Here is a 26,727-nt window from a genome sequence, read left to right on the forward strand (position 1 = left end):
TGTAGTCCCAGCTACTTAGCAGGCTGAAGTGGGAGGATCACTTAAGCCTGGAGAGGTCAATGCTTTAGTGAACTGTGATCATGCCACTGCACTCAAGCCTGGATGACAGAGTGAGACCCTGTCTCAAAAAAAAAAAAAAAAGAAAAACAAACGTGACATATAGGTGACTGACATGTACATTTCAATACAGGATTGAAAGAACCCACATGTTCATTAAACACAAGTGCAGAGCTTGTGCCTTTGACATAAAGGAAGAACACACATAGGCATGATTTTTCCAAAGACAAGCAATTCATCTAGCAGAAAATGAAGGAATACATTTTTCAGTTCTTCCAGGAGAAAATCCATAAATGGGCTCTATTTCATCCTCCAACAGTTGTATTTCCCACATCATTTACTCCTGCACACCCCCAATCACTAGCCTCCTAAAGTGTTCCAGTGAGATATTTTAATAGATGGTAGGAAAGAAATAGCCTTCTGTTTTGGCCTTTAAAAATAAACTCTGGTGGGCTGGGCGTGGTGGCTCATGTCTGTAATCCCAGCACTTTGGGAGGCCAAGGTGGGCAGATCACCTGAGGTCGGGAGTTCGAGACTAGCCTGGCCAGCGTGGTGAAACCCCATCTCTACTAAAAATACAAAAATTAGCCGGGTGTGGTGGCAGGTGCCTGTAATCCCAGCTACTCAGGAAGCTGAGGCAGGAGAGTTGCTTAAACCCAGGAGGTAGAGGTTGCAGTGAGCCGAGATTGTGCCATTGCATTCCAGCCTGGGCAACAGAGCAAGACTCCATCTCAAAAAAACACCAAAAACAAAATTCTGGGCCAGGAGTGGTGGCTCACGCCTGTAATCCCAGCACTTTGAGAGGCTGAGGATGGGGGCGGCGGATCACAAGTTCAGGAGTTTGAGACCAGCCTGGCCAATATAGTGAAACCCCACATCTACCAAAAATACAAAAATTAGCCTGCTGTGGTGGCGTGCATATGTAATCCCAGCTACTTGGGAGGCTGAGCCAGGAGAATCGCTTGAACCTAGGAGGTGGAGGTTGCAGTGAGCTGAGATCATGGCACTGTACTCCAGCCTGGGTAACAGAGCAAGACTCTGTCTCAAATAAAATAAATTCTGTAGCATAGCATTTGCAATTCTGTTAACTTGGCTTACATTTCCATTATCCTTTTAATAAAATCTTTTTTACATCTTCTTAATCAAGAAGTATCATGAGGCCAGGCACAGTGGCTCACGCCTATAATCCCAGCACTTTGGGAGGCCAAGGCGGGTGGATCATCTAAGGTCAAAGAGTTTGAGACCAGCCTGGCCAACATGGTGAAACCCCATCTCTACCAAAAATACAAAAATTATTGGGTGTGGTGGTGCACACTTGTAATCCCAGCCACTTGGAAGGCTCAGGTAGGAGAATCACTTGAACCTGGAAGGCGGAGGTTGCAGTGAGCCAAGATAGTACCACTGCACTCTAGCCTGGGAGACAGAGCAAGATTCCATCTTTAAAAATAAAGAAAAAAAAAAGTATCATGAGAGAGGATAATATATGGTAGAGGCTAAATAAAATTATGCTCACGTCAGAAAAAAAAAGCTTTTCTCAAAATTCACTGAAACTGAATGTTTATTTTGATTGATAACAGTATATCCTCAAATTGCCATAGAAAGTTTAGAAGAGGCCGGGCACAGTGGCTAACACCTGTAATCCTAGCACTTTGGGAGGCCGAGGTGGGTGGATCACCTGAGGTTAGGAGTTCAAGACCAGCCTGGCCATCATGGTGAAACCCCATCTTTAAAAAAAAAAAAAGTTTAGAAGAATATTAAAAGTAAATTATAAATATCAGGGCCTTTTTTTTTTTTTTTTAAAGGATTCTGCTTATAACTTAGTATTTGTTTATAATAAAAATTATAGTAGCCAATAATAAACACTTACTCTGGCTTGGTTATTTACTTAGGTCAAAAGAAGGAGGAGCAGTTAAACTGTGGGATCAGGAACTGAGGCGGTGCCGTGCCTTCAGGCTTGAGACAGGACAAGCCACAGATTGTGTTCGTTCTGTGTGCAGAGGCAAGGTAAGATGTTCTGTGAGCTGATACAGTGCAGCAGAAAATAAACAGTGGCTATTATTTTGATTCTCACCTTTTGCAGCTTAATGAACAATACTTAATAATGCATAAAGATGGATTTGCTTACCAGCATTACGGTCTTTGCTGCTTTCTTTGCCAAAGCTGGCACTAGTGTGGTGTATAAGATAGGAAGCTATTCTGTCTAAACACTGTATATAAACCTCCAATATTTTCTTGAATCTGCCCCATTCAACAACTATGGTAGACAGAATTGAAAACCGTAGCCAGTTTACTCATTTGGCTTAGGACAGCTGTCTCCATTTAAAAAAAAAAAAAAAAAAAAAAACACACTCCCTAAATAAAATGTGTTATAAACAAACAATGGAATACTATTCAGCCATAAAAAATTATGAAATTCTGCCAATCTTGGTGGCAACATGGATGGGACTGGAGGATATGATGTTAAGTGAAATAAGCCAGGCACAGAAAGATAAATACATGTTCTCACTCCGATGCAGAAACTAAAAAAGATGATCCCACAGAGATGAAGAATAGAATAATGGTTACTAGAGGTGGAGAAGGGGGAGAGGGAAGTGGGGAGGTGATGGATATGCAAGTTACCCTATGCCCCATAACTATGTACAATTATGTGTCAATTTAAAAAAAAATTTACAATTCCTGTGAAAATTTTTTGAGTGTGCATGTATTAAGTGTATTTATAAATCATATACAGATATTATCTTCAGTCTGCATATTAAATAGTTGATAAGCTTTTACTTTTTAACTAAATTCTAGTACTTTCTTCCTATATACCACTGCACTTAACCCCTGTTTGGAGATCCTAACATTATCATAGTCAAAATAAAAACTTTGATTACTGAAGAATCCAGGTATATTGTCACAGAAATGTTCTATTCTGTAGCATGGCCTCTAGTATGTAACCCATTCCAATGTTCTTACAGATAGATGTGTGCCTGTAGTCACAGAAAAATTTGCATAAGTTAATGACTGCCTTGCTACTAGATTAGCTCAAAGCAAAAGTTCTCTGAAAGTAGGTCAACAGGGTCATTTTTATATTATGCTGTTGTATTATGTTCAATGTATTGGTCCTACTTGTGTTTCAGGGCAAGATACTTGTTGGGACGAGGAATGCTGAAATAATCGAAGTTGGAGAGAAAAATGCAGCGTGTAATATTTTAGTTAACGGTCATGTGGATGGACCAATCTGGGGACTAGCAACACATCCTTCCAGGGATTTTTTCCTTTCTGCTGCAGAAGATGGAACAGTGAGACTTTGGGATATTGGTGATAAAGTAAGTACAGATAATTTTTTAAAAGAGATTACAATTTCTAAGAAGAAAAGTTGGAAGTTCTAAATTGCTAGTGCTTAAAGAAAGAACTGTCTCAGAATTAGGTTGAGAATGTTGTGGGGAAACTGGTTTAACTTTAGTGTTTCCTATGACTTTTTTTTTTTTATTTAAATGCAGAAGATGTTAAACAAAGTGAATTTGGGACATGCTGCTCGTACTGTATGTTACAGCCCAGAAGGCGACATGGTGGCTATTGGAATGAAAAATGGAGAATTTATCATTTTACTAGTGAGTTCTCTAAAAATATGGGGAAAGAAGAGAGATAGGCGATGTCCAATCCATGATATCAGGTTAGTGAACAAATGAAATAGAATTTCTAGTGTATACTTGATACAGCTTGCATTTGAAAAATTTTCCTTAGCTATACCTTCAAAGAGGTCCCCAGAGCCTGTGGCATTTTCTCACATTAGACATTGTATGCTGAAATATGACTGTTTGTATACTTAATTCTTCTTGCTAAATTGTAAACCCACTGGGCACCAGCATGGTGCCTTATAATACCAAGTACTAGGTAATGTTTGATGAATTCATGTTAACACTTAGCCATGTCCATTAAGTTCATCCTACTAAGAGGTATCTCCCACTGTCATAAAAGGGAGTCATCTGCCCTTCAAAAGTTGTCACCCTGGAAAACTAAAGCCATGACTCCAAATATATCTTCTTAATAACCTCAGTTTGGGAATATGCAGTTTATTAATTTAATCAATACTCATTGAGTAAATGTTCCAGAATCTAAATTAATTTAATGTTTCTTGAACCTTTTTCAGTGCTTAAGCATATTTCAACAGTGGCTACTATTTACTGAGCACTTCTATGTGATCAGTAGATAATATTGAATCTAGGTCTGCCAAAAGCTTGTACACTTTTCCTCAGTAAAATCCTTTTACAAATGAAACCTTCCTCAGAACTTCAAAATAAAAAACAGTAACAGTGGCTTCCCTTAGCCATGTCCCTGTGGTACCTCAGTAAGACTCATGGGCCATTTCAAGAGACTGAATTGTCCCATATGACTCCAGGGATTGCTAGGCAAATAGCATTTCACTTTGTCTTTTAAATAAATTCTTCCAAGCTTCAAGTTGTGTCACTTCACCTTAATAACTGGAGGTTAGTTAAGCTGGGCTGTGTTCTTTGCTTAAGACACCATTTTTTCCAGATAGAAGAAAACTAGCTTAATGAATTGTTAGCTTAGTAATTATGTAATGCTAATAGCTTTAAAAAGCTGAGATGTTTTGGCTGGGTGGTGGGGAGTGGGGATGGACATGACTTATACCAGTAATCTTAGTACTTTGGAAGGCCAAGGGGGAAGGATTGCTTGAGGCCAGGAGTTTGGGACCAGCTGGGCAACATAGTGAGACCCCACCTGTATTTAAAAAATTAAGTTTTTTAAACCATGAGATATTTTTAAAGGAATTAGGAGATGATAATAGGAAATATTTAAAAATGAAGTAAAATATAAACTTCCTTATTTCATGTACCCAGACAATCCCAGTATACATAATTGGTTGCCTCTGTCAGGATCTATTTGAGGCCATATCACACGTTACTTTTAAGAGAGAAAGGAAAAGTCACTGATCTTAAATGTTTGTAATACTTCATGTGGTCTAACACCATTTACATATTTTGTTTTGTATTCAGATTTAGTCCAGATTCCCGGTATCTGGCAGTGGGTTCTAGTGAGAATTCAGTGGATTTTTATGACCTGACATTGGGCCCCACCCTTAACAGAATCAGCTACTGCAAAGACATTCCAAGCTTTGTCATTCAAATGGACTTCTCTGCAGATAGCAGATATCTCCAGGTACAGTACCAATACGATATACCCAGGTGGCAAGTTCGTGTTAGTGAATGCATTTAAAGTTCCCTAGTCCGAGCTTCTCAACTCTTGCCTTCTTATCTTCCAACCAACAGCTCCTCTTTCCTCCCCCACATATCAGTGCGTTTATCCTCTAAATTTTTGTAGTGATCTTTTGCATACTTAATAATGCTAAACATGTAAATCAAGTAGCAATATGCTAGTATTCTGTAAACCTGTGGATTTTGTCTCTCACCTAATGCAATTCTTGTCCCATTTTAATGATGAAAGGTCTCTAGTGGCTGCTATAAACGGCATGTCTATGAAGTGCCTTCAGGAAAACATCTTATGGATCATGCCGCTATTGACAGAATTACTTGGGCTACATGGACTAGGTAAATACTTCATATATTCACAAGGCAAGAACTGACTTTGAAGGCCAGTTAGAAAAATTGGAAAATCCTATTTCTGAACTGTTAGAGCCACTCCACCAAGGAATAGTAATTGAGTTTCAAGTTTCTGTTACCATATCTTGAACTTTTCTTAGGAAGAGAATACGTAACAGTATGTTCACGTTGAGACCCTTTGTATTGAATATATTTCCATGTTTTATCAATTCCCATGATTTATCAAGTTTTTTTTTAAGGAAATGAAATCAAAGTTTTAAAGATACTCTGGTATTTTTCTTAACATTAAATTGAATGACTGGCAAAAAGGTATTGGGTGCTGTTAAGCAACTATGAGTTCTCTATCTATGGGAATGCTATCTTGAATCTTTTAGAAGTCAAAGCTTATAAATCTGTTCCAATTTTCTGGCTGTATGACAGGTAACCATGACTATCGATTTTTTTTTTTGGCCAATGAAAAATGCCACCAAATTTTTGTATCAGCCAGGTATTACAGTGGCTCATGCCTGTAATCTCTGACACAGGAGGCTGAGATGGGAGGATTGCTTGAGCCTAGTTTGAGACCAGCCTGAGCAACATAGCGAGACCCCATCTCTGAAAAAAATCTTTTAAAAAAATATTTCCTATATAATAAATCATTTTCATTTTTGTAGAGATGGGGGTCTCACAGTGTTGCCCGGGCTGGTCTCACCTCTTGGCCTCAAACAGTTCTCCTGCCTCAGCCTCCGAAAATGTTGGGATTACAAGTATGAGCTGCTGGACCCAGCCAAGTATCACTTTTAATTTGACAAATATTTCTATCAGTTTTTGGCCCGGTGCAGTGGCTCATGCCTATAATCCCAGCACTTTGGGAGGCCAAGATGGGAGGATCATCTAAGGTCGGGGGTTCAAGACCAGCCTGACCAAAATGGAGAAACCCCATCTCTACTAAAAATAGAAAATTAGCTGGGCATGGTGGCACATGCCTGTAATCCCAGTTACTCAGGAGGCAGAGATAGGAGAATCGCCTGAACCCAGGAGGCTGAGGTGGTGGTGAGCTGAGATCACGCCATTGCACTCCAGCCTGGGCAACAAGAGCAAAACTCTGTCTCAAAATAAGAAAAATAGTTCTATCAGTTTTCATAAAGTACTACTTTAATCATAAAATGAGTAATCTAGAAAACCCTTCAAATTATAAAATTTCATTTTTAAAAGGAGATAATATACTGATGAAATTCAGGTATCCAAACAACTAGCCTTACCATAATTTACTTCCTGTATTTTAAGTAATACATTAGGGTACTTAAAATCGCCAATCAACTTTTTGAATATGGTCAACCTGCCCACCCTTGCTATGGTGAGTTTTCTTTTGTTCCTTCCCTCCAGTATTCTAGGAGATGAGGTTTTGGGAATCTGGTCCAGACATGCTGAGAAAGCTGATGTCAACTGTGCCTGTGTATCCCATTCAGGAATCAGTCTTGTAACAGGAGATGACTTTGGCATGGTTAAGTTATTTGACTTCCCATGTCCAGAAAAATTTGTAAGTATGTGTGTTTAGTATTATCAGTTTGCTCCTAATTTTGATGTCTGATCATCAGCACTCTTCCCATATATTTTACATGTTTTGTCCTAATTTGAAAATACTTTCAAATTTGTATTTCTGAATTTTCCTCAAACTTTCTAAATCTATTTACTCTGAAATAAAAGCTATTAGAGCCAGGCCTGATGGCTCACGCCTGTCATCCCAGCACTTTGGGAGGCCGAGGCGGGTGGATCACAAGGCAAGAGATCGAGGCCATCCTTGGCCAACATAGTGAAACCCTGTCTCTATTAAAAATACAAAAATTATCTGGGCGTCATGGCACGTGCCTGTAGTCCCAGCTACTCAGGAGGCTGAGGCAGCAGAATTGCTTGAACCCAGGAGGCAAAGGTTGCAATGAGCCGAGATCGCACCACTGCACTCCAGCCTGGTGACAGAGTGAGATTGTGTCTCAAAAAAAAGGCTATTAGAAACAAATATTTTCCCTCAAGTAATACCATCTTTGGAAACTATCCTACAAAAGCTGTAATTAGCTTTTCATCAAACCTATACTCAAATTATCAAATTTCAAATGCTTTTCCTTAGAGAAAAATTGTCAGTGTACCTGGAGACATCTGACTGCCCAAACGGCCTGGTTTGTGTTAAGTGCAGATCCATCACTCACTCTGAAAAAGCATTCTAATCACTGGCTGTGGTGTTAACTCCCTACTCTCTCCACAGCTCTTGTGATAGATTACAGTCCCCAATAAGAGCCTTTGACTTCTGTGTGCACCAAATGCCCTGAGCTTTGTCTGTCGTTGCTTTTTAGGCAAAACACAAAAGGTTCTTGGGTCATTCACCCCACGTGACAAATATTCGATTTACCAGTGGTGATCGACATGTTGTTAGTGCTGGAGGGGATGACTGCAGGTTAGTAACTTTCTCAGCCCATGAAGAAGAGCAGACTATGTGTTACTAGTTCAGAGATTTAATATACTAACTCCTACAGCTTTGATTTATGAAACCAGCTAGTCAACATTAGCAGAAGGTAGTATAACCAGATGGTTCTTAAGAATCTCAACTTATGCAAATATAGAATAAAAGGAGTTAATGAGGAAAAACATTACATATGTGTAATTGAAAGTTCAAATGAAAAATATTAAAATGTTATAAAAATCTAAAAATTGAACTTCCTGCAATTGTCTTCTCTAATTGCAGCTTATTTGTCTGGAAATGCGTACATATGCCTCACTGAGAGATGCTGAGATGACTACACAAATTAACCTTGAGACCAGAATTACAGGGGAGAAGAAAAACCAAAACCAAACCCTGCATGGTCAAGTGGTGCTAACCCAAGACTGTAACAGGGAGAAATGCCCAGACCCATCAAAATAGTGAAAGACTGATCTATTCAAAATACTTGCTGTTATGTACTGGGTATAATCCATAATCCATACACTGCCAGATAATGCCATTTCAAGGAAGGATTGAATACTTGATAGTAAAAGCCAAGTCCCCGTGGTGTACTGGGAAGTGTGCAATTTTGGCAGACCTGCTGGGAAAATTTAGGATACTTCTTCACCCTTTACAGAAAAACTCAAAAACCCAATTTGGATAATTTTCATCATCTTTTTACTGAAATGGTTTCTTAGTGTTTATATTTTATTTTCAAGGTTCATTGTTTAATGAAGTATTTTATTCTTGCATTTCCGTAAGGAAAGGGAGAGTCATGATCACCCTAAAGGATCACAGTTTTTAAAAGGCAAACATTTTCCCTAAGGAAATAGACAAAAGCTTTCCTGGAGAATATGATGTTTTTTAAGCATTAATAAAGTCCTTTTTTTTTTTTTTTTTTTTTTTTTTAATAAAGGACACTTTTCTCCTAATAGTTTGAATTCAGGAACAGATCCAAAGTTAGTCATATATGGCTGCTTCATTTTCATTTTTGAGACATCAGTTTATGTTCAGACGCCATTTCTGTAACTGAAAATTTAAAACTGAATTGTAACCTCACTAATGCAAAAGTGGTAAATTCCCAATGGTGTACAGTTTAAAGGTTTTTCGAGAGCAACGGTATTTAACTGGAAGAGAGTGTTGCATATTTAATGATGTGGTCTAATATAATAGACATTTGTTTAACATGTAAACAAAAGTGTTAAATTCACATATACAACACTATACAATTTAATCACTCTTGGAATAAAATTTTTTAGCTTTTTTTCTATTGAGAAAATGTATTCAGCTAAATGTGTGCCACTCCATAGGCTTATTTCCAAAATGAATGAACCCAACTCCATTTGTAAAACTTGTCCATTAGAATTCCTTTTTTAGTGGACTAGGGCTGAATTCTTAGATCCTTTTTTCTTTTCACTTTAAATGCTGCCAAAGATCAGTACTCATCATTCAGGAATTCGCTGTCTAGCCTATCTGTAGTTTCCTGAAGAGTGAAAATTATGTAGAGTGCTATTTAAAAATATATTTTTCTAAGTGTGAAGTTTAAGATGCTGTATTGGTCCTATGAGTTTTCACTTTAATGTGTTAATTGTCTTTATAGCATAATAGATCCCTTCAGGTTTCTGGAATACCATTTGGTTGGACAGGATATATGAAGATTCTTAATATCTATTTTCTGTGTCTAATACTTGGTTAATACTAAAAACAGAAATTACTAAATTACATCACAGAAAGCATAACCAGTGACTGAACCTGGTAGTTTTAAAGCTCTAAATTGCTGTGGCTGAAGGACTGATTATGGGGCTAAGCAGCTTGAAATGTAAGTTGGTACTCATTCAATAGATTCTCCTAAATTAAGCCAAATTTTGGAATACATGACTATTAATTCTACTCATGTATTTGTAGTCAGTCAATAAAGGGGGAAAAAAATCCCTGAACAACCCATCCATAAAAAGAAAAATAGTCTACATTTCAGCCTGTTGCAGTTTTGAATTTGAAGTTTGCCAGCTTTTGGCTACAGAGAAATTATATTTCCATTACAGGACAGGTAGAAACTCTGTAACCTTAAGCATGTAAACTACATAGACTAAAACTGTTTCCGTTGCATTTTTGTCCTTCAAAGTGGCCGACCTGATAAATCAGTCTTAATCATTGCTGCTGTCAGTTTCATGACTAAAGATCATATTGACTAAGTAGTCATCCCCTGACCACGATGTATCAGCCAGCAATGAGGGGAAGGTGAGGAAACATGATAGGCCATACAGAATCTGCCCTGTTTACTTTTTTAACCCAGAGAATTATTTTTGTGTGCAGTATCTAAGCTCCTGATTGCGTAAACTGGGACTTCTGGCACCTTTCGTTGCGTTCATTTTCTGTGTAAAATGCATGCCAAAGCGCACCGTGCACTCTGGTTTCACATAGCCAACCATGCTTGTTTCCTTCCTTTTTTGCGATCCCTTTTTGTGGTGATCATTTTAGACCAAATCATCCAACAAATGTTTTAGGGTCAACCTTAGCTTGTTCTTAAGCCATAGTAACTGAAAACTTAAAACGTGTGTCTGGGCAGTGTCTATTAAATAGCAAAAACCAATCAGATTTTAGTACTTTATTTCCTTGCAAAATGGCTGAACTAAATTAAGCCCTTGTTTCCCATTTGCTCTTTATAGTGAAACTGAGAACGAAACTATTTACCATTTATAAATGATAGCTAAAAGGATATTTCCAGAAATTTAAACAATTTAAAATAAATTTCTTCTGCAGAGATGCAAAGCATCTCAAGTAATGCTGGAATGAACAAATGCCTTAAATTCAATGGAGTAAGCTTTTAGAATGAAGAGGAACTGTCATTTCACCCAAGCTGAAGACAATAGCCTTATGCTCGTGTGTGCTCTGTCTTTGCTGCTTCTCATGTTTCAAGCCTTTCCTGTGGGATCAGCACAGCAAAGTGCAACTTACCAAATGGTTTAATGACTGGTTAATTCTTTCTTCTCCCAATGGAAAAGCAATGGCAGCACAACAGTAGACTGCTGGCTTGACAATCTTAAAACATGAGCCTTTGCACATGCAGGTTTATCATCATTTGGGTATATGACTAAGCAAGTCAATGAACTTTTTAGCAGTTTAATTTGGTCCTGAGAATGTTGCAGTCTTTATTATCCCTTTTGCATTAATCTACTTTTCTAACCACCTTTTAAGCTTTAATTTTTAACACTACTATACATCAAGTCTTTGAAATCAGTGATCTGTTTGTTTAACTCTAAAGCATTTGACACTTCTTGCCTTAACAGTTTTAAAAACCACACACACACACACTCTCTCTCTCTCTCTCTCTCTCTCTCTCTGTAATACAGTAGGCCAAAAGTTTCATCCTATCTTACAGTTTACCTATCTGATCTCTGTAATTATAGTTTTGTCATTTAAAATATACTATTTCAATCTAATTTTTACATTTCAAAAATTATCTTCAGTAGTAACTATGTATATTTTCTGTGGAGCTATTTCTGAGAATGTTATTTTTCAGAATGTGAGAATATATATGTACATTTATAATCTTGTGACTTTAAAGTCTGTTTTCAGATACCTTATGTAAATACTTGTAAAAAAATTTGTATAATTTTGTGATAATGTAGTTTCCCAAAAAATTTATTTAGAAGGTATTATGCCATTAGTAAATGTGTAGAACTGTTCCTGTTTTCTGCACTTGCCATTCCAGCTGTCTTCACTGTCCATACCCACCTCGTTCATCCTATCACAAAAGGCAAGGAAACTGGGAACTTTACCAAAGTAGCACTGAGCCTGAGAGGCCTGTATTATCATGCTTTTCAAACTGAATTCACTTAAAAATTAAAAAGCAGAATTGAGTATTTTCAGCAGCCTCCGTACCTTTGGCCAATCCTGTTTTCATGGTGGATTATGAACGTTATATAATCTTTGGGAAAAGTGAAAGCAGTTCAGTTTTCAGAATAATGGCACCTGCCTCACTGCCTCTCTCCACTCACACAGCAACCGTGGAGCCCCCTAAGCTGCAGCACCATCACTAACCATGACGTCAATTTCATATGCTGATCCTCACAACAGCAGTGCACAAACATGCCCCAAATATTTTAACAGAATGTAGCTCTTCTTTAAGCTGTCTTTGTATAGTAAAAACAAAACAAAAACACCCAATGTTAAAACCACTTAATAAACTTACAAACTTGAAAAATTAGACAATTCAGATAGGCAATAAACTTCATATTATGAAAGCAATATATTCCAAGTTTCAAAGATTTGACAAGTTTTGTAGAGTATTCATCAGTAGATGGAAACTTCCAAACTGCATGATCTTCTGCCAGGTAGGACTGAGTGTTATTCGCTGAGTGAACAGAACCAAAAATTGTTTTAATTTTATGCTTTGTATCCATATATACATCTCAGTTAAAAAGTAGTTTTAGACAATATTTGGCCATAAGAATGTAAATGGCAGATTTTTTTACAAGAATTCAATTATATAAGCTAAAAGATAATACCATATGTAATTAAATTTTTAGGCCACACTAAAATATTTTGAAACTTGACCCTTCAATATTTCCCATTTGCTAATGTCAAAGAAAATGAATTTGAGATTCATGAACAGTACATGTACATATATATACTCTTACTGGCCTTAGTATACTCTTACGGTAGTATATAATCAGAAGTTAAAATCTGGTTGGGTATGGTGGCTCATGCCTGTACTCCTGGTACTTTGGGAAGCCAAGGTGGGAGGATATCGCTTGAGCTCAGGATTTCAAGACCCCCATCCCTACTTAAAAAAAAAAAAAATTAATTAGGTGTAGTGGCGGGCGCTTGTAGTCCCAGCTACTTGGGAGTCTCAGGTGGGAGGATGGCTTGAACCCAGGAGTTTGAGCTGCAGTGAGCTGTGATAGCGTAACTGTACTCCAGCCCGGGCAACAGAGCAAGATAATCGCTAGGTTAAAAAAGTAACCACTGGGTAACATAAAATTTAGCCCATGTAGTAAATTATTTTGCCAAAGGATCCTTGTATAATTATACAGCAAAGAAAAAAATTCAGTAACAGTCTAGTTTCCCATTTTGTGTGCTTATAAATTAAACTGCAAATTAGAAAAAGATTTGAAATGACATTGGAAAAACTATTGTTAATGTTTACCTGGTTTGAGGTCGAATCCATTTCAAGGCATGTCGTGGTGGTACATTAATGGTAGGATGGTAGAATGTGCAGTCCGGTCTCGTACACTGAGTGTTAAACCTACAGTGCTGAATAGAGAGAACAGAGCTTCAACAACATCCATAAGGCTAATATCAGTAAACACACTTTTATTATGTGAGACGGGGTCTCACTCTGTCACCCAGGCTGGAGTGCAGTGGCATGATCATGGCTCACTGTAGCCTCCACCACCCCAGGCTGAGGTGACCTCTTGCCTCAGCCTCCTGAGTAACTGGGACTACAGGCGTGTGCTATCACACCTGGTTTTTTTTTAAGAGATGGGGTCTCACTATGTTGCCTAGGCTAGTTTCAAACTCCCAGGCTCAAATGATCCTTCCATTTCTGCCTCTACCTCCCAAAGTACTAACAGGACTGAGCCACCCCACCTGGCCAACATACAACTTAGGATGACAACAACCAGCTCAACCTAACCATTAACAAAGTAAGAGATCCCATCCATAATGACCATTTTAATACTAGTGAAGCCTTGAAAAAATGAACTTACTCTTGAGACACAAAATTCTAGTCAAAGAATCACCACAAGTGAAATTTCCAAAGATAATTTAGCATACCATATAAACTTCTAATGGATGCAGTAATTATCCTTTATACTTTTCTCTTGTACTCTCATCTACACCCAGTTACAGATGGGGCAAGTGAAGGCCTTTCATATACTCCTCAGGCTACTAGGGGAAGGAGATAATTCATTCTGAGCAACTAAACATCTGGAGAGTCATCAACCATCATCAATCTTTAGCACACAGACAATTAAAACCATCAGTCCAAGTTTAGATGGTTTTAAGCAGTACCTACGGGATTTCACCATCTCAGTTCTGGCATTAGGTTCAAACTCCGCCCCCCCACACCCCCCAAAAAACCACCCACATGCTTAAATGCAGAGAAAAATGAAAAATGTGACTAGCAAAGGCATGCCTCTTCCTACTGAGTGCTTAGGATACTAACATTAAACAGTTTCAGACCACTTGGCCTAAGGGGCCAGATGGAGACTCGGTGACAGTGAAGGAACAACTTAATAGATTTTACTGGCAAAAATCACAATTACTTTTGCACCAGCCTAGTAACTCTGACAAAAAGAAGTTAGATGAGTAATTTGAGATTTTATCGTTAAATTGATTTTTGGGAAAAGTTCTTACTTTTGGATGATAGAAGGGACATTCCATCTTCTTACAAGCTGGGAAGTAGCGGCAGAGCTGACTACTGGAAGGTGGTGCTGGCGTTGCCACTGCTAACAAAGTAAAAACCGGGACTCACCCAATCTGTCTGGAAAATCCATTTTTAATGCAGTCTACTGATTTTCTTATGAAAGTAAAAACCATTTTTAAATTAGAATGGTAAGGTTTATATATTCACTACTCAAAATACTTCAGAGTACTACAGATAGGCACACTTGCTATTTAAAGACTGGTTGGATTAACTGATCCTGCCAAAATTATTTCTAAAACCACCTTTTTGTTTGTTCAATTCTGTTTGTTCGTAAGATGCCATTTCACATTTTTTACCCAAATGCAGTTGCAACAGTAAGTTACTCACCTGGTTTTGGAGACAGTACTGGAATTCTTCTACTCACATGAGTGAAAGGACAATCTGGTTTCGTACACTTTGCATCATATTTACAATTTGGGTGAACAAACAAACATTTTTCAGCAAATTTACAATTGGGGAAGGCTCTACAAAACAAAAAAAAAAAGCGTATTTCATAATCTTCTCAATGCATTATTAGTTTTTTGTATAAAGGCTTTTTTTTTTTTTTTTTTTTTTTTTGAGACGGAGGTTCGTTGTTTTTACCCAGGCGGGAGTGCAATGGCGCAATCTCGGCTCACCGCAACCTCCGTCTCCTGGGTTCAGGCAATTCTCCTGCCTCAGCCTCCTGAGTAGCTGGGATTACAGGCATGCGCCACCATGCCCAGCTGATTTTTTGTATTTTTAGTAGAGATTGTGTTTCACACCATGTTGACCAGGATGGTCTCGATCTCTTGACCTCGTGATCCACCCGTCTCGGCCTCCCAAAGTGCTGGGATTACAGGCTTGAGCCACCGCGCCCGGCCTGTATAAAGGCTTTTTACACCCCCCATCACTACTTGTTTTGAGAAATGCAACAGCAACAACAAAAAGAGTATTTTTAAATGGGGCCATTTATCAAAATAGGACACAGTCATTTATTCCAAAGCCTGGGAAAACACAAATACAGGCTTTTTTTTTTAAAGATGAGATTTTTAAAAAAAATTTACTTAAGTTCTGGGGTATATGTGCAGATCTTGCACGATTGTTACATAGGTATACACATGCCATGGTGGTTTGCTGCCTCCATCCCCGCTGTCACCTACATTAGGTATTTCTCCTAATGTTATCCCTCCCCAGTCTCCCCATCCCCTGCTATCCCTCCCCTAGCCTATGATACCCCAACAGCCCCCAGTGTGTGATATTCCCCTCCCTGTGTCTATGTGTTCTTACTGTTCAACAACCACTTATGAGTGAGAACATGAGTGACAAACACAGGCTTTTAACTCAAGCCAAGCCAGCAGAAAAGACGGAAGCTTTTGTGATTAAAAAATCACACCACTTAATAAGTCAGGTCTATGTTTCATGCAGTGAACTCAATACAATAAACACATCCTCTATGCAAGGCCTTGTGCAACAAAAAGACTCATCCCATATTCTCCTTATATGTACAGCCGTATTATACCCACATAAATAGTTCCTTAAGAGAAGTTAAAAATGGAGATTCCATTCATAGGACCCTTGCTCCTGAAAAATAAAGCCCCTAAAAGACATCTCACAAAGTTCATTACATTAAGCCAGCCAACTTGTAAGGAAAAATTTAACCCAAGTCCAAAATTTTCATTATTCATAACTAGTCCCTCAACTCCTCAAAATCTGTGTATAGTGTGTGTGGCCAAAATGCATACAAACTGGGGCAGTTATCATACACCCATCTCCTTAAACGTACAGAATTCTTAAGAAACTCCAGGTATTTCTGTATCTCACAGGTCTGAGGCACAAAGAAAAGCACCCCCCCCCGCCCACCTCCCAACAGACACGCATAAACAAGAAATACACTGCTCTGGAAAGGGCCATGGTAATCCTCACTGCATTTAGTTATAAAACTCAAAACTCATCCACAGAAAAGAAAACAAAATAAGGTATAAGATATAGACACTAAACTGAAAGCCAAAATCAGCTGGCTATGACTCATTTGCAGGGTGAGATAGGGTGACGGTACTCACCTGCAGGGTGAGATGGGGGATGGTACCCACTTTCAGGGTGAGATGGGGGATGGTACCCACTTTCAGGGTGAGATGAGGGAATGGTACCCACTTGCAGGGTGAGATGGGGGGATGGTACTTGCAGGGTGAGATGTGAAGATGGTATCCACTTTCAGGGTGAGATGGGGGAACAGTACCCACTTTCAGGGTGAGATGGGGGAATGGTACCCACTTTCAGGGTGAGATGGGGGAACGGTACCCACTTTCAGGGTGAGATGGAATGGTACCCACTTTCAGGGTGAGATGAGGGAATGGTACCCACTTTCAGGGTGAGATGGGATGGTGCCCACTTGCAGGGTGAGATGGGGGATGGTACCCACTTGCAGGGTGAGATGGAAGGATGGTACTTGCAGGGTGAGATTGGGGATGGTACACACTTACAGGGTGAGATGGGAGGATAGTACTTGGAGGGTGAGATGGGGGCATGGTACTGACTTGGAGAGTGAGACGGGAGGATGGTACTTACAGGGTGAGATGGGGGTGGTACACAATTGCAGGGTGAGATGGGGGATGGTACTTGCAGGGTGAGATGGGGGATGGTACTCACTTGCAGGGTGAGATGGGGTGGTGGTAGGCACACTCATCCCCGTTTTTACAAGCAGGCCAGTACTTGCAGCGCTCCAAAAGTTTTTCTGGTTTCTGTGCCACACTCAGTTCACTCATCTCAGCTACAAAAAGAAAGGAATTAAAAGTATTTCATTCATTATGATCAATTCAGTACACAGCACCTTCAACAAATTTCCCTCAAACCCCAGTCTTCAAATCTTCCGTTAAATGTACAGTCATGTAAAATAAGTGAGCCCAAATAATAAGATTAACACTGGCAACAGAAACCTATAAAAGACAACAGGAAGGAGACAATAGTTCTCACTGTGAAAAGGAATGAGGATAGTGCTTCTGCAGCTAAGGCCAAAGTTTTCACCAACAATTCTAATTCTCAATACTAATTCACAGCTGAATTAAAAGAGAGGGGAAGGATGTTAAATAAGGAACCAATAAAATTAAAAACTGAAAACATGTAAGGTGATAAGGAAATGTAAATTCTCACATGCCAGCAAGATTGTGAGTGATCCAAATACAAAAGTATTCCCACTTGCTGAGCTGTAAGTCTAGGTGCTAAACTCACAACAATGTCTATTTTTACTTTTTTTGGTCAAACAGGGTCCTGCTCTGTCATCCAGGATGGAGTGCAGTGCAGTGGTGTGCCAGTGGCGTGATCTGAGCTCACTGCAACCTCTGCCTCAAGTGATCCTCCTACCTCAGCCCCTACCCAAGTAGCATGTACCACCACGTCTGGCTAGTTTTTATCTCTCTTTTGTAGAGAAGGGGTTTCACCATGTTGCTCAGGCTGGTCTTAAACTTTGGGACTCAAGCAATCTACCCACCTCGGCCTCCCAAAGTACTGGGATTATAAGTATGAGCCACCATGCTCAGCCAGCAATGTCTAAAAAGGGGGAAAATATTTTTGCCTACAATGGGGTCACAAATGCCATCACCAACAGGGACTGGGCAATTCCCCTAACACAACAAGACTGACTGGGCTGACGACGATAAATCCAGTAAGGGACAGATGGGGAGCTGCAACCTGGAAAGCAAGTACCACCCCATTCCCTGTGCCATGTCCAATCACAGCTTCAATTACTATGACAGGGCAAAGAGGGACCCCTGTTGCCAGATTTTTATTATGTTTCAGTAGTCAAAAATCTGCTTTCAATGAAACTGTAATGCTGGTGATTTATTCAAATAACACTGAATTCCTGGGCAAGGTAGCTCACACAGGTAATCCCAACGCTTCTGGAGGCCAAGGCAGGTGGATCACCTGAGGTCAGGACTTCGAGACCAGCCTGACCAACATGGGGAAACCCCGTCTCTACTAAAAATACAAAAATTAGCTGGGCGTGGTGACACAAGCCTGTAATCCCAGCTACTTGGGAGGCTGAGGCAGGAGAATCGCTTGAACCCAGGAGGCAGAGGTTGCAGTGAGCCAAGATTGCACCATTACACTCCAGCCTGGGCAACAAGGGCAAAACTCCACCTCAAAAAAAGCAAACCAAAACAACAACAACAAAAAACCCCACAAAACACTGAATAAGTAAAATTACAGCTAGAGGTGATAATCTGCTGCTAATTTCTGGCCTGAGACACCTTAACCTCCCCCAAAATATCATCATGGGTATTATGTATTATGGTTCACATTCATGTTCACAAAAGCAAGTATCACTTCAACTATATTCCTCTAGTCCTCAGCTAGACACTCTGCAAATGTCAGCTAAGTTCTCTGAATTCCATTTCCTCACCTATACAAAGAGAAAATAATGTCTTCCTTAGAGTCTGATGATTAAATGGAAAAAATACAAAACAGGCAACCAATCATAATAGCAGCAGCAGCTAGTACTGTGAGTACTTACTGTTCCAGTGACCCACGTTCTGTCCTCATTACAGGAGAACAAGGCACACAAATCCAGTCATGCAGCCCAGATAGGAGCATCATCAAAGAGCAATTATGACAATGCCTGATACATACAATTTTCTATGCTACTTTAAAAATAGTAAAAGTCACTGGGCACGGTGGGTCATGCCTGTAATCCCAGCACTATGGGAGGCCAAGATGGGCAGATTATTGAGCTCAGCCTGGGCAACACGGTGAAACCTGGCCTCCACTAAAAATACAAAAAATTAGCCGGGCACAGTGATGTGCACCTGTAGTAACCAACTACTGAGGCAGCTGAGGTGGGAGAATCACCTGAGTCTGGGAGGCTGAGGCTGCAGTGGGCCTTGACTGCACCACTAACGCCAGCCTGGGCAATGGGAGTAAGACCCTGTCTCAAAAAAAAAAAAAAAAAACCAGTAAAATTCATTTTAGTTCTAAGATACAAGAATATTCTTAGTTCCAAAGAAAATCTGAGATGACTGGAGTTTCACTGACTTTTAAATTTTTTCTGTCATCCCTGCCGAGTAAATGTGTCTTGCCTTTTTCCTATAATAAATTACACACAGAGACTATAATACATACACAAGAACCCAGTACAAATAAAAGATTAAGAGAATACCCAAGAGAAGCCTAGCTGGGAAGTAAAGTAGCTAGATAATCAGGAACAATATAATACTTTACAAAGAACCTTTATTATCACAATAATACTTTACAAAGAAACGATCTTTCTGATAGAAGCATTAAGTCATAATGTTTCTATCAGTCATTTCTCTGGCTGACACTGACTTTGTAAGCTATTAAACTTTTCCTGTTCAAATTTTAAGAGGCAAATTCACTTTTTATTGAATGCTTTAGGTTGGGCGCGGTGGCTCACGCCTGTAATCCCAGCACTCTGGGAAGGCTGAGGTGGGTAGATCACTTGAGGTCAGGAGCTTGAGACCAGCCTGACCAACATGGTGAGACCCCATCTCTACTTAAACCAAAATTAGCCAGGCACGATGGTGCATGCCTGTAATTCCAGCTACTTGGGAGGCTGCGGCGGGAAAATGGCTTGAACCCGGGAGGTGGAGGTTGTAGTGAGCTGAGATCGCACCACTCTAGCCTGGGGGACAGACAGAGACTCATTCTCAAAAAAAAAAAAAGGGCTATAAAATCTGTGCTGCCATATGATGGTTAATGAAAAGGTACAGGTTGAAACAGATGTTGCTGTTTGAAACAACCCAACATAAAACCAACCAGAAGCATTTGCAGTTTCAAACTCCTTGCTCACAAGGGAAGAGGTACAGAGGCTAGAGAATGCTGAGAACTGCTTTGCGGGTGTCTCTCCAGCCAGACCCATGTGCTAATTCTCACAAAGCTTCATCCTTGAGCAGCAGCAAATAACTGAGTCCCCAGTCAAAGCAATGGAAAGGAGGCTCAGCACTCATCACAGCTGTCGGCACAATGGCCATGGCACTGGCAAGAATGTTTACTAACATGTTATTTACAGTGTCACTGCTGCTACATGTATACCCCCCAAAAAGCCTCATATGGACATCTACATTTAAAATGAAATCAGATCCTAGCAGACCAAAAAATTAAACTACCATATTGAAAAATCAAGAGTTGTGAAAACACTGGAGTTTTCTCTTTAGACAAAACATACAGAGTCAAGAAATCTGTACTGCCTGATTACTGCAGCTTTTACTATTTTCAAGTTTTTCTTCCTGTTGATAAGGTCAGATTTTCAACTCCCTCCACTAATCAAAAGCACAACACCACATCACTGGTCCACAGGAAACACATCCAGTTAAAATAAAGCTAAGTGTTATTGCTCCACTAACATATGATCTCCCTCTGAAGTCTATTTTTAGTGATCTAAAAAGGCAGTCAATACATTTTCATAGAAATATCTTCCAAGAGGACTAATCAAGGAAATGTTTCAAAATCCATTAATGTTTTTCGTCTGAATCTGTACACTTTTAAGATTCAGTAATTATCCCTCCTGCCAATGAAGAGGTGTTTCTGAAAATTTTAGAGGATATGAGGAACATAATTATCGTTCTCTATCGTGAATGAAAATGATCAGTGTTGCCACTGATACCCAGTGAGAGAAGAAGCAGTGATAAACTGTCACCTGCCTAAAAGCGTGGTGCTATCTGAATTAAGTTCATCTGAGTTCTGCTAAATATTACTCTCCAACATTAATTTAAACAGTTCCAAGAAGTATCCTGACAGAGTAAGTGAGAAACTCCTTTCAAAGAAATTTCACTGAGGTAGAAATAGCAGCAAATCTAAATTTTTCTCTCAAGTTAATTACAAGAGACTATTACCAATAAAAGGGCAAAGTGGCAGTACAGTTTCTGAGGAAAATAAAAAGGTAAACAAGGCATCAAGAATGATGGTCCATCCTTTAGCCAGCATAAGGAAGGGGACTCTTAGGTTCCATGGCTGAACTCCATTTTCGCACTGGAGTAACAGCCCACCTATGAAACAGACACAGAAAAAAGAGTCTGAAATATAATTGGTGGTTTTGTCTGAAAGAAGAAAAAAGGCCATTACTGAATATAAATAAAAGCAAGGCCTTTAACCAATATTCATTCAAGGTAGAGAAACAAGTCAAAGATTCCCTTGACAATGACAGCACCCTGAAAATCTGAGCTCTCAACACACCGTTGGAAAAGCTACCATTTGGGTCCTCAAGCTGCCTGCTCAGCAAGTGCAACTGCTGTGGGTGGAGGAGACCTCTGAGTCCCTTGTTTGAGGCTGCAGTTTGGTTTACGGGTTTCATTCCTTCAAAGCACATGTCCTCCTCTTGATCTGACATGTATCCTGGGGGGCTGGGGACACCATCCAGCGTCACTATAAACTTGGGACTTGCAGGTTTATCTGGTTGTACAAGATCTCTGCCAGACAGATAAAAAATACCATAGAATTAGGGAAACAAACACAAAACGCTGAGCCCCCTCAAGTGCTCTTCAGTAGAACTATCACTCCCTTGCTTAGTGTTTGGTTCAATAAAAAAAGACTAGGTAAGGCTTCCAGGTGCAGCACTGGGGGGTTCCCTACTAATACACAAATGACCAAGGCCAGTCACAGTGGCATCATCACCAGTGACCCTCCGGCCTGCACTTACTAAGGACAATCTCCCCTCAAGCCTGACCCCATTACCCATTTGATCCTCATGGGGTCAACATGGAAATAAACCAAAAAATTAGCATCAATGTTCAGAACACAAGGGCCAGCAGCATATACGCTAATTCATTATCTGTATGTCTGTTCTTTTATAGAATCAGTCAATTTTCTAAGGAAAAAAAAAAAATCACCCAAACCTGATCCGCCAACTCCCTTTAGATTTCCTGATTATGGTCAGTTGGCTTTTAAACTAGCATTTCCTGGATTTGCATAAAGAAAAGAATCTTAATACAGTTAAATCATACACTGAGCTCTATTTTGTGGGTTAATGGATTTCTGAACAAGAAAGATGAACTGGAATTCTTGAAAACTGAATTTGGCTAACTATTCATAGGCTAGCTACTGAATCACTGAAAGCATTCTACACTAGGGGCTGGGGCAGGGAGGAGGGAAACTGCAAATGAACGGTTAACCTGTACTATCTAATCACACAGATTAACTACACAAGAAAAAGAAACCATCTACCGTGTCTGCATAAGGTGTCCTGAAAGTACCCGAAGGGAATCTGCAGTCTTCATCCCCGACTCTTGGTTTGGTGCCACTACTATTTCCTCAGACAGCTTTGGCTTCTTCAGAATAAATGATCTTGTGTCTGCATGGACCATGGATTCCATGTCATAGTAATCTGAGCCAAAAAAATTGGCCACAAATGTTTACTTTTGAATATACCTTGCATTCCCATCATCATACACGTGAGAAGAACGTCAATCTTTTATATATTCAAATTATTTCAAAGGAAAATCACAACTGGTTCCACTCAGGAAAATAGGGCTGTAATTCTATTCCAAACATGTTTTCAAAGAACTCAAAGAGCCCTTTCCTCCAGGGCACAGTAGAAGTGATTCTGATTAACACTCCCTACCTAGAGCAGAGAAAGGTTCTCAGGTGAGGCATCTAATGAGGTATTAACAATATACCCTTAAAGTACAACAGTCTTTCCTAAAAACCTGGAGAATCTGAGTCGTAAGGCTCCCTACAATTGTAATAGACTACTGAACCACTTTTCAAAAATCTGGTTTGTTCACCTCACACAGTACCACTTACAGCTAAGAATCGCGTCCTGATAAAAAGAATTCAAGTGGCATAATTTCCAATTGGTTGCAGTCCGAGGACTTTTAAAGGGAACTGAAAGATGAATGGGCACTTACACATGCGTATCAAGAAAAACGCGGGCCTTGAATGCAGAACCCATAAGCTCACATCATGTACAACATGCTTAAGGCTATTTTATAAAATATGCCAAGACCCACAACCCAGAATGGATATGGATGACCTATCAATATGCCATCAACAGACTAAAGTTAATACATTTCTTTTAAAGCTTAGAGACCAAAATTCACAAGATAATTCATTCACATTCATTCACTGAGTATTTACTGAACAACTAAAAGAACTGAGCTAGGTACACAAGAAAAAAAGAAAAATAGACACATGTACAATTTCAGAACAGCATGACCCAAAAGGAACGCCAACAAGGTGCTGAGAATACAGAGCAGTCCACTCCAGCCAAGAACCAAAGACAAACTTACCAAGGAGGAACATCTGAAGTTGGCAGTAAAGGAACGAGCAGGAATAAACGAGAAGAGAGAGTCGGAGACACAAACACAGCACTTGAGGCAGAAGAAAACACACGTAGAAGGAAAGGGACTTTCACAAGGCCTAAGGTATCTGAGAAAGGCTATAATGTGGAATGTCTGGAAGGGTGTGTGTGGTGGGCTCAGCGGTGCATGGCAAGGAAGGCTGACATATATAATAAAGGTTCTTCTATGCCTCAGTGACTCTGGATTCTGGTCTCTACATAGTAAGAAATCAAGAGGCCTGGTGTGGTGGCTCACATCTATAATCCCAGCATTTTGGGAGGCCATGGCACAAGGATTCCACAAGCCCAGGAGTTTGAGACCAGCGTGGGCAACATAGTGAGACTTCACATCAACCAGCAAAAAAAAAAAAAAATTAGCCGGGTGTGGCAGCACATGCCTGTAGTCCCAGCTACCTGGTACTTGGGAAGCTAAGGTGGGAGAAGCGCTTGGTCCCAGGAGGTCGAGGCTACAATGAGCATGATTGTGCCACTGCACTCCAGCATGAGTGACAGAGGGAGACCCCAACTCAAACCAAAAAAAGAAAAAAGAAATCAAGAGAGATTCCTAAGTAGGGAAGGGACCTGATCAAATTGGTTTTTAGAAAAACAGACAGTGTTAAGAAAGAACCAGAGTCTTTGACCTGTTGTTGCCGGGAGAGAGGGTGAGGCTCTGAATGAGAAGGTTCTCTGCCATCTGTCCTGGTCCCATATAGTTGAGAGGAAGAGAAGACATACTCCATCTTGGGAAGGGGCACACCCGCCTTCCCCAGTAAGGGGAGTACAGATGGTAAAGGGACACAGGTGGAAAAGAAAGCTGGGAGAGAAACTTAGGAAAGGAAAAAGAGCAAAGTTAAAGAGGATGAAGATACATTTCAATATTAGATTTATTTAAAGTGACTCTCCATGTTTAAGAGGAAGTAGAAAATTCAGATTTGACCTGTAGGTGGAGGTACAGAAGACGCCAAGTTAAACTGAAGGTGACAGAAGAGTGTTTAACATACTTAGGTGGCCATTTTTCATTGAATCCTCACTCAATGCCTAAAAAAAGTAGTTTTCCTCCCATGTTATAGATGACCATTTGCAGCTCCAAGTTATTAAATGATTCGCCAAGGTTTCACCACTATCAAAGACGGGCCCAAACAATGGTCCAGGGGGCAGCTTCACTCCTTACCACCACCCTGCACTTTTTAAGATGAACGAGTTCTGCAAGTTTACAGGTTGGGTGAACACAGAAGAGATGAAAATAATGCCGAAGGTGGGGGAGAGCAAAGCTAACCTTTTGAGGAGGAGTGGAGGAGGGGAGCTGATAAATGAGAATGAAAGGGAAGGAGAAGAATAGAGACAGTGAAGTCCTGGAAGCCAAAAGGTCAAAGCTTAGAGAAAGTATGGGAAGCCAAGTGTAACACACTCCAGGGTTGAGGAAGCTGTGCACCAACAGCAGACCTATCCCTCCCACACACCTCTCTGCAAGCTGAAAGTCAGCAGCCTGGGTCACATGGAGACCAGACAGACTGAGTAAGTAACATCTTCTAAGTAAAAGACCACAGGCTGAGTCCACGCATTTACTTTTTGTTCCTTCCTGAAAGCCCACAAAAATGTCAATAAGGGTTTTACGTTTTAAAAACTCACTAAGAAAGTAAGTGTACAAAGAAATTTTGAAAGTGGAAAACAGATGATTAGGAACTAAAGGGATCTGTAAGAGCTGAATTCTAAGGCAATAATGAAGCAATCCTATTCAGAACACAAGATTCTCCAAAGGCTGAGGAACTGGCAGTAAAACGGACCTTGAGAAGAAATGAGAGAGATGACAGGCAAAAAAGAGGTGTTGGCGGTATCCCTCTGAGGAGCAGTTAGTTCTTCAACTCTAATTCCAGGTAACTGTTTTCTTTGAGACAGTCTTGCTCTGTTGCCCAGGCTGGAGTGCAGTGGTGTGAGCTCAGCTCACTGCAGCCTCCATCTCCTGGGTTCAAGTGATGCTCCTGCCTCAGCCTCCCGAGTATCTGGGATTACATGCTTGGCTGATTTTTGTATTTTTTAGTAGAGATCAGATTTTGCCATGTTGGCCAGGCTGGTCTTGAACTCCTGACCTGAAGTGATCTGCCCACCTTGGCCTCCCAAAGTGCTGGGATTACAGGCATGAGCCACCACGCCTGGCCACTGTTTTCTTGGTTTTGGTCCTTGCCACACCAATCCCGATCTCCACACTGAAGACACCTGGGATGACGGGCGATGTGCTTTCCTGTAGATTCTCATAGAAGAGGCCTATGGATGAAGTAATCAGGGTCTCTGCCAGAAAGATGCTACAACAAAATCAACTGGGTGTACACTGTTAAAAAATTTCTAAAGGCAATTAGATTTCCCGATGAAACTTTACCCACTGCATGCATTCTCCCTTGGACAAAGTGGAGCTTTAGACTCTTCAGAGGGTAACAACAGAATCCCTGGACCAAGAGACACCAGCCATGATGAAAGAAGTACTGAACTGACAATGGTGGTGAAGGGTTATGTAAACATTACATAATAATTAATGTTGAGGTGCCTCCCCCAGCCTTCTATCCCCACTTACGCTCCCACAACTCTAACTACCAGGCTATTATTTGAAAAACCTTTTACTGGAGAAGCTGACCAGCCTGAGAGGAAAGACTTAAAGGCAGTGCCATCAGGGTGCCCACAAACTAGACAGGCAGGAGAAATCACTTTCCAACACAGGATCTATTCTCAAAAAGTCAAAGAACCCTATGCCCCAACTCATGAACCCAGAGTACCAGTGAGCTTCTGAGTGCTCCACTCTTTAAATGTAAGACCACCTAGGATCCCCAAACATCAGAGAAACCTCCAGCATAAAAGACAGCCAAAACAGACCGCTTATAGAAAACAAGACCAAGCAGGGAGGGGGAAAAATATCAAAACAACCCTTCATATCCTCAGAGAAATAACAAAAAGTATTGCATACATAAAAAAAATCAGTATGTTTTTT

The 26,727-nt window shown here is 40.2% G+C and overlaps 2 protein-coding genes across 20 annotated transcripts in view; one reads left to right on the top strand and one right to left on the bottom strand.

Annotated features, from left to right (window-relative positions):
- EML5 (EMAP like 5) overlaps window positions 1–11,388 on the top strand; it is a 185,737-nt gene extending 174,349 nt beyond the window's left edge. For 4 of the 11 annotated variants that reach the window (XM_032287665.1, XM_032287667.1, XM_032287668.1 and 1 more), the window contains 7 exons: window positions 1,947–2,061; window positions 3,180–3,368; window positions 3,543–3,715; window positions 5,061–5,223; window positions 5,509–5,612; window positions 6,990–7,143; window positions 7,952–11,387. In XM_032287665.1, the coding sequence (XP_032143556.1) occupies window positions 1,947–2,061; window positions 3,180–3,368; window positions 3,543–3,715; window positions 5,061–5,223; window positions 5,509–5,612; window positions 6,990–7,143; window positions 7,952–8,101 (1,048 nt within the window). In that variant the 3' untranslated portion in view covers window positions 8,102–11,387. Of the gene's footprint in view, window positions 1–1,946; window positions 2,106–3,179; window positions 3,369–3,542; window positions 3,716–5,060; window positions 5,224–5,508; window positions 5,613–6,989; window positions 7,144–7,951 lie in introns of those variants that run through there. The other 7 variants (XM_032287669.1, XM_032287670.1, XM_032287666.1 and 4 more) reach the window with 6 other exon arrangements.
- ZC3H14 (zinc finger CCCH-type containing 14) overlaps window positions 10,667–26,727 on the bottom strand; it is a 50,624-nt gene continuing 34,563 nt past the window's right edge. For 3 of the 9 annotated variants that reach the window (XM_032287678.1, XM_032287676.1, XM_032287682.1), the window contains 7 exons: window positions 22,637–22,796; window positions 21,650–21,882; window positions 17,114–17,234; window positions 14,834–14,970; window positions 14,437–14,528; window positions 13,226–13,332; window positions 12,293–12,430 (listed from right to left, as the gene is read on the bottom strand). In XM_032287678.1, the coding sequence (XP_032143569.1) occupies window positions 12,424–12,430; window positions 13,226–13,332; window positions 14,437–14,528; window positions 14,834–14,970; window positions 17,114–17,234; window positions 21,650–21,882; window positions 22,637–22,796 (857 nt within the window). In that variant the 3' untranslated portion in view covers window positions 12,293–12,423. Of the gene's footprint in view, window positions 12,431–13,225; window positions 13,333–14,436; window positions 14,529–14,833; window positions 14,971–17,113; window positions 17,235–21,649; window positions 21,883–22,636; window positions 22,797–26,727 lie in introns of all 9 variants that reach the window. The other 6 variants (XM_032287677.1, XM_032287679.1, XM_032287680.1 and 3 more) reach the window with 6 other exon arrangements.

Source organism: Sapajus apella, unplaced genomic scaffold, assembly GCF_009761245.1.
Source record: "Sapajus apella isolate SASKATOON/1434 unplaced genomic scaffold, GSC_monkey_1.0 scaffold20, whole genome shotgun sequence".
NCBI classification, from domain to species: Eukaryota; Metazoa; Chordata; class Mammalia; order Primates; family Cebidae; genus Sapajus; species Sapajus apella.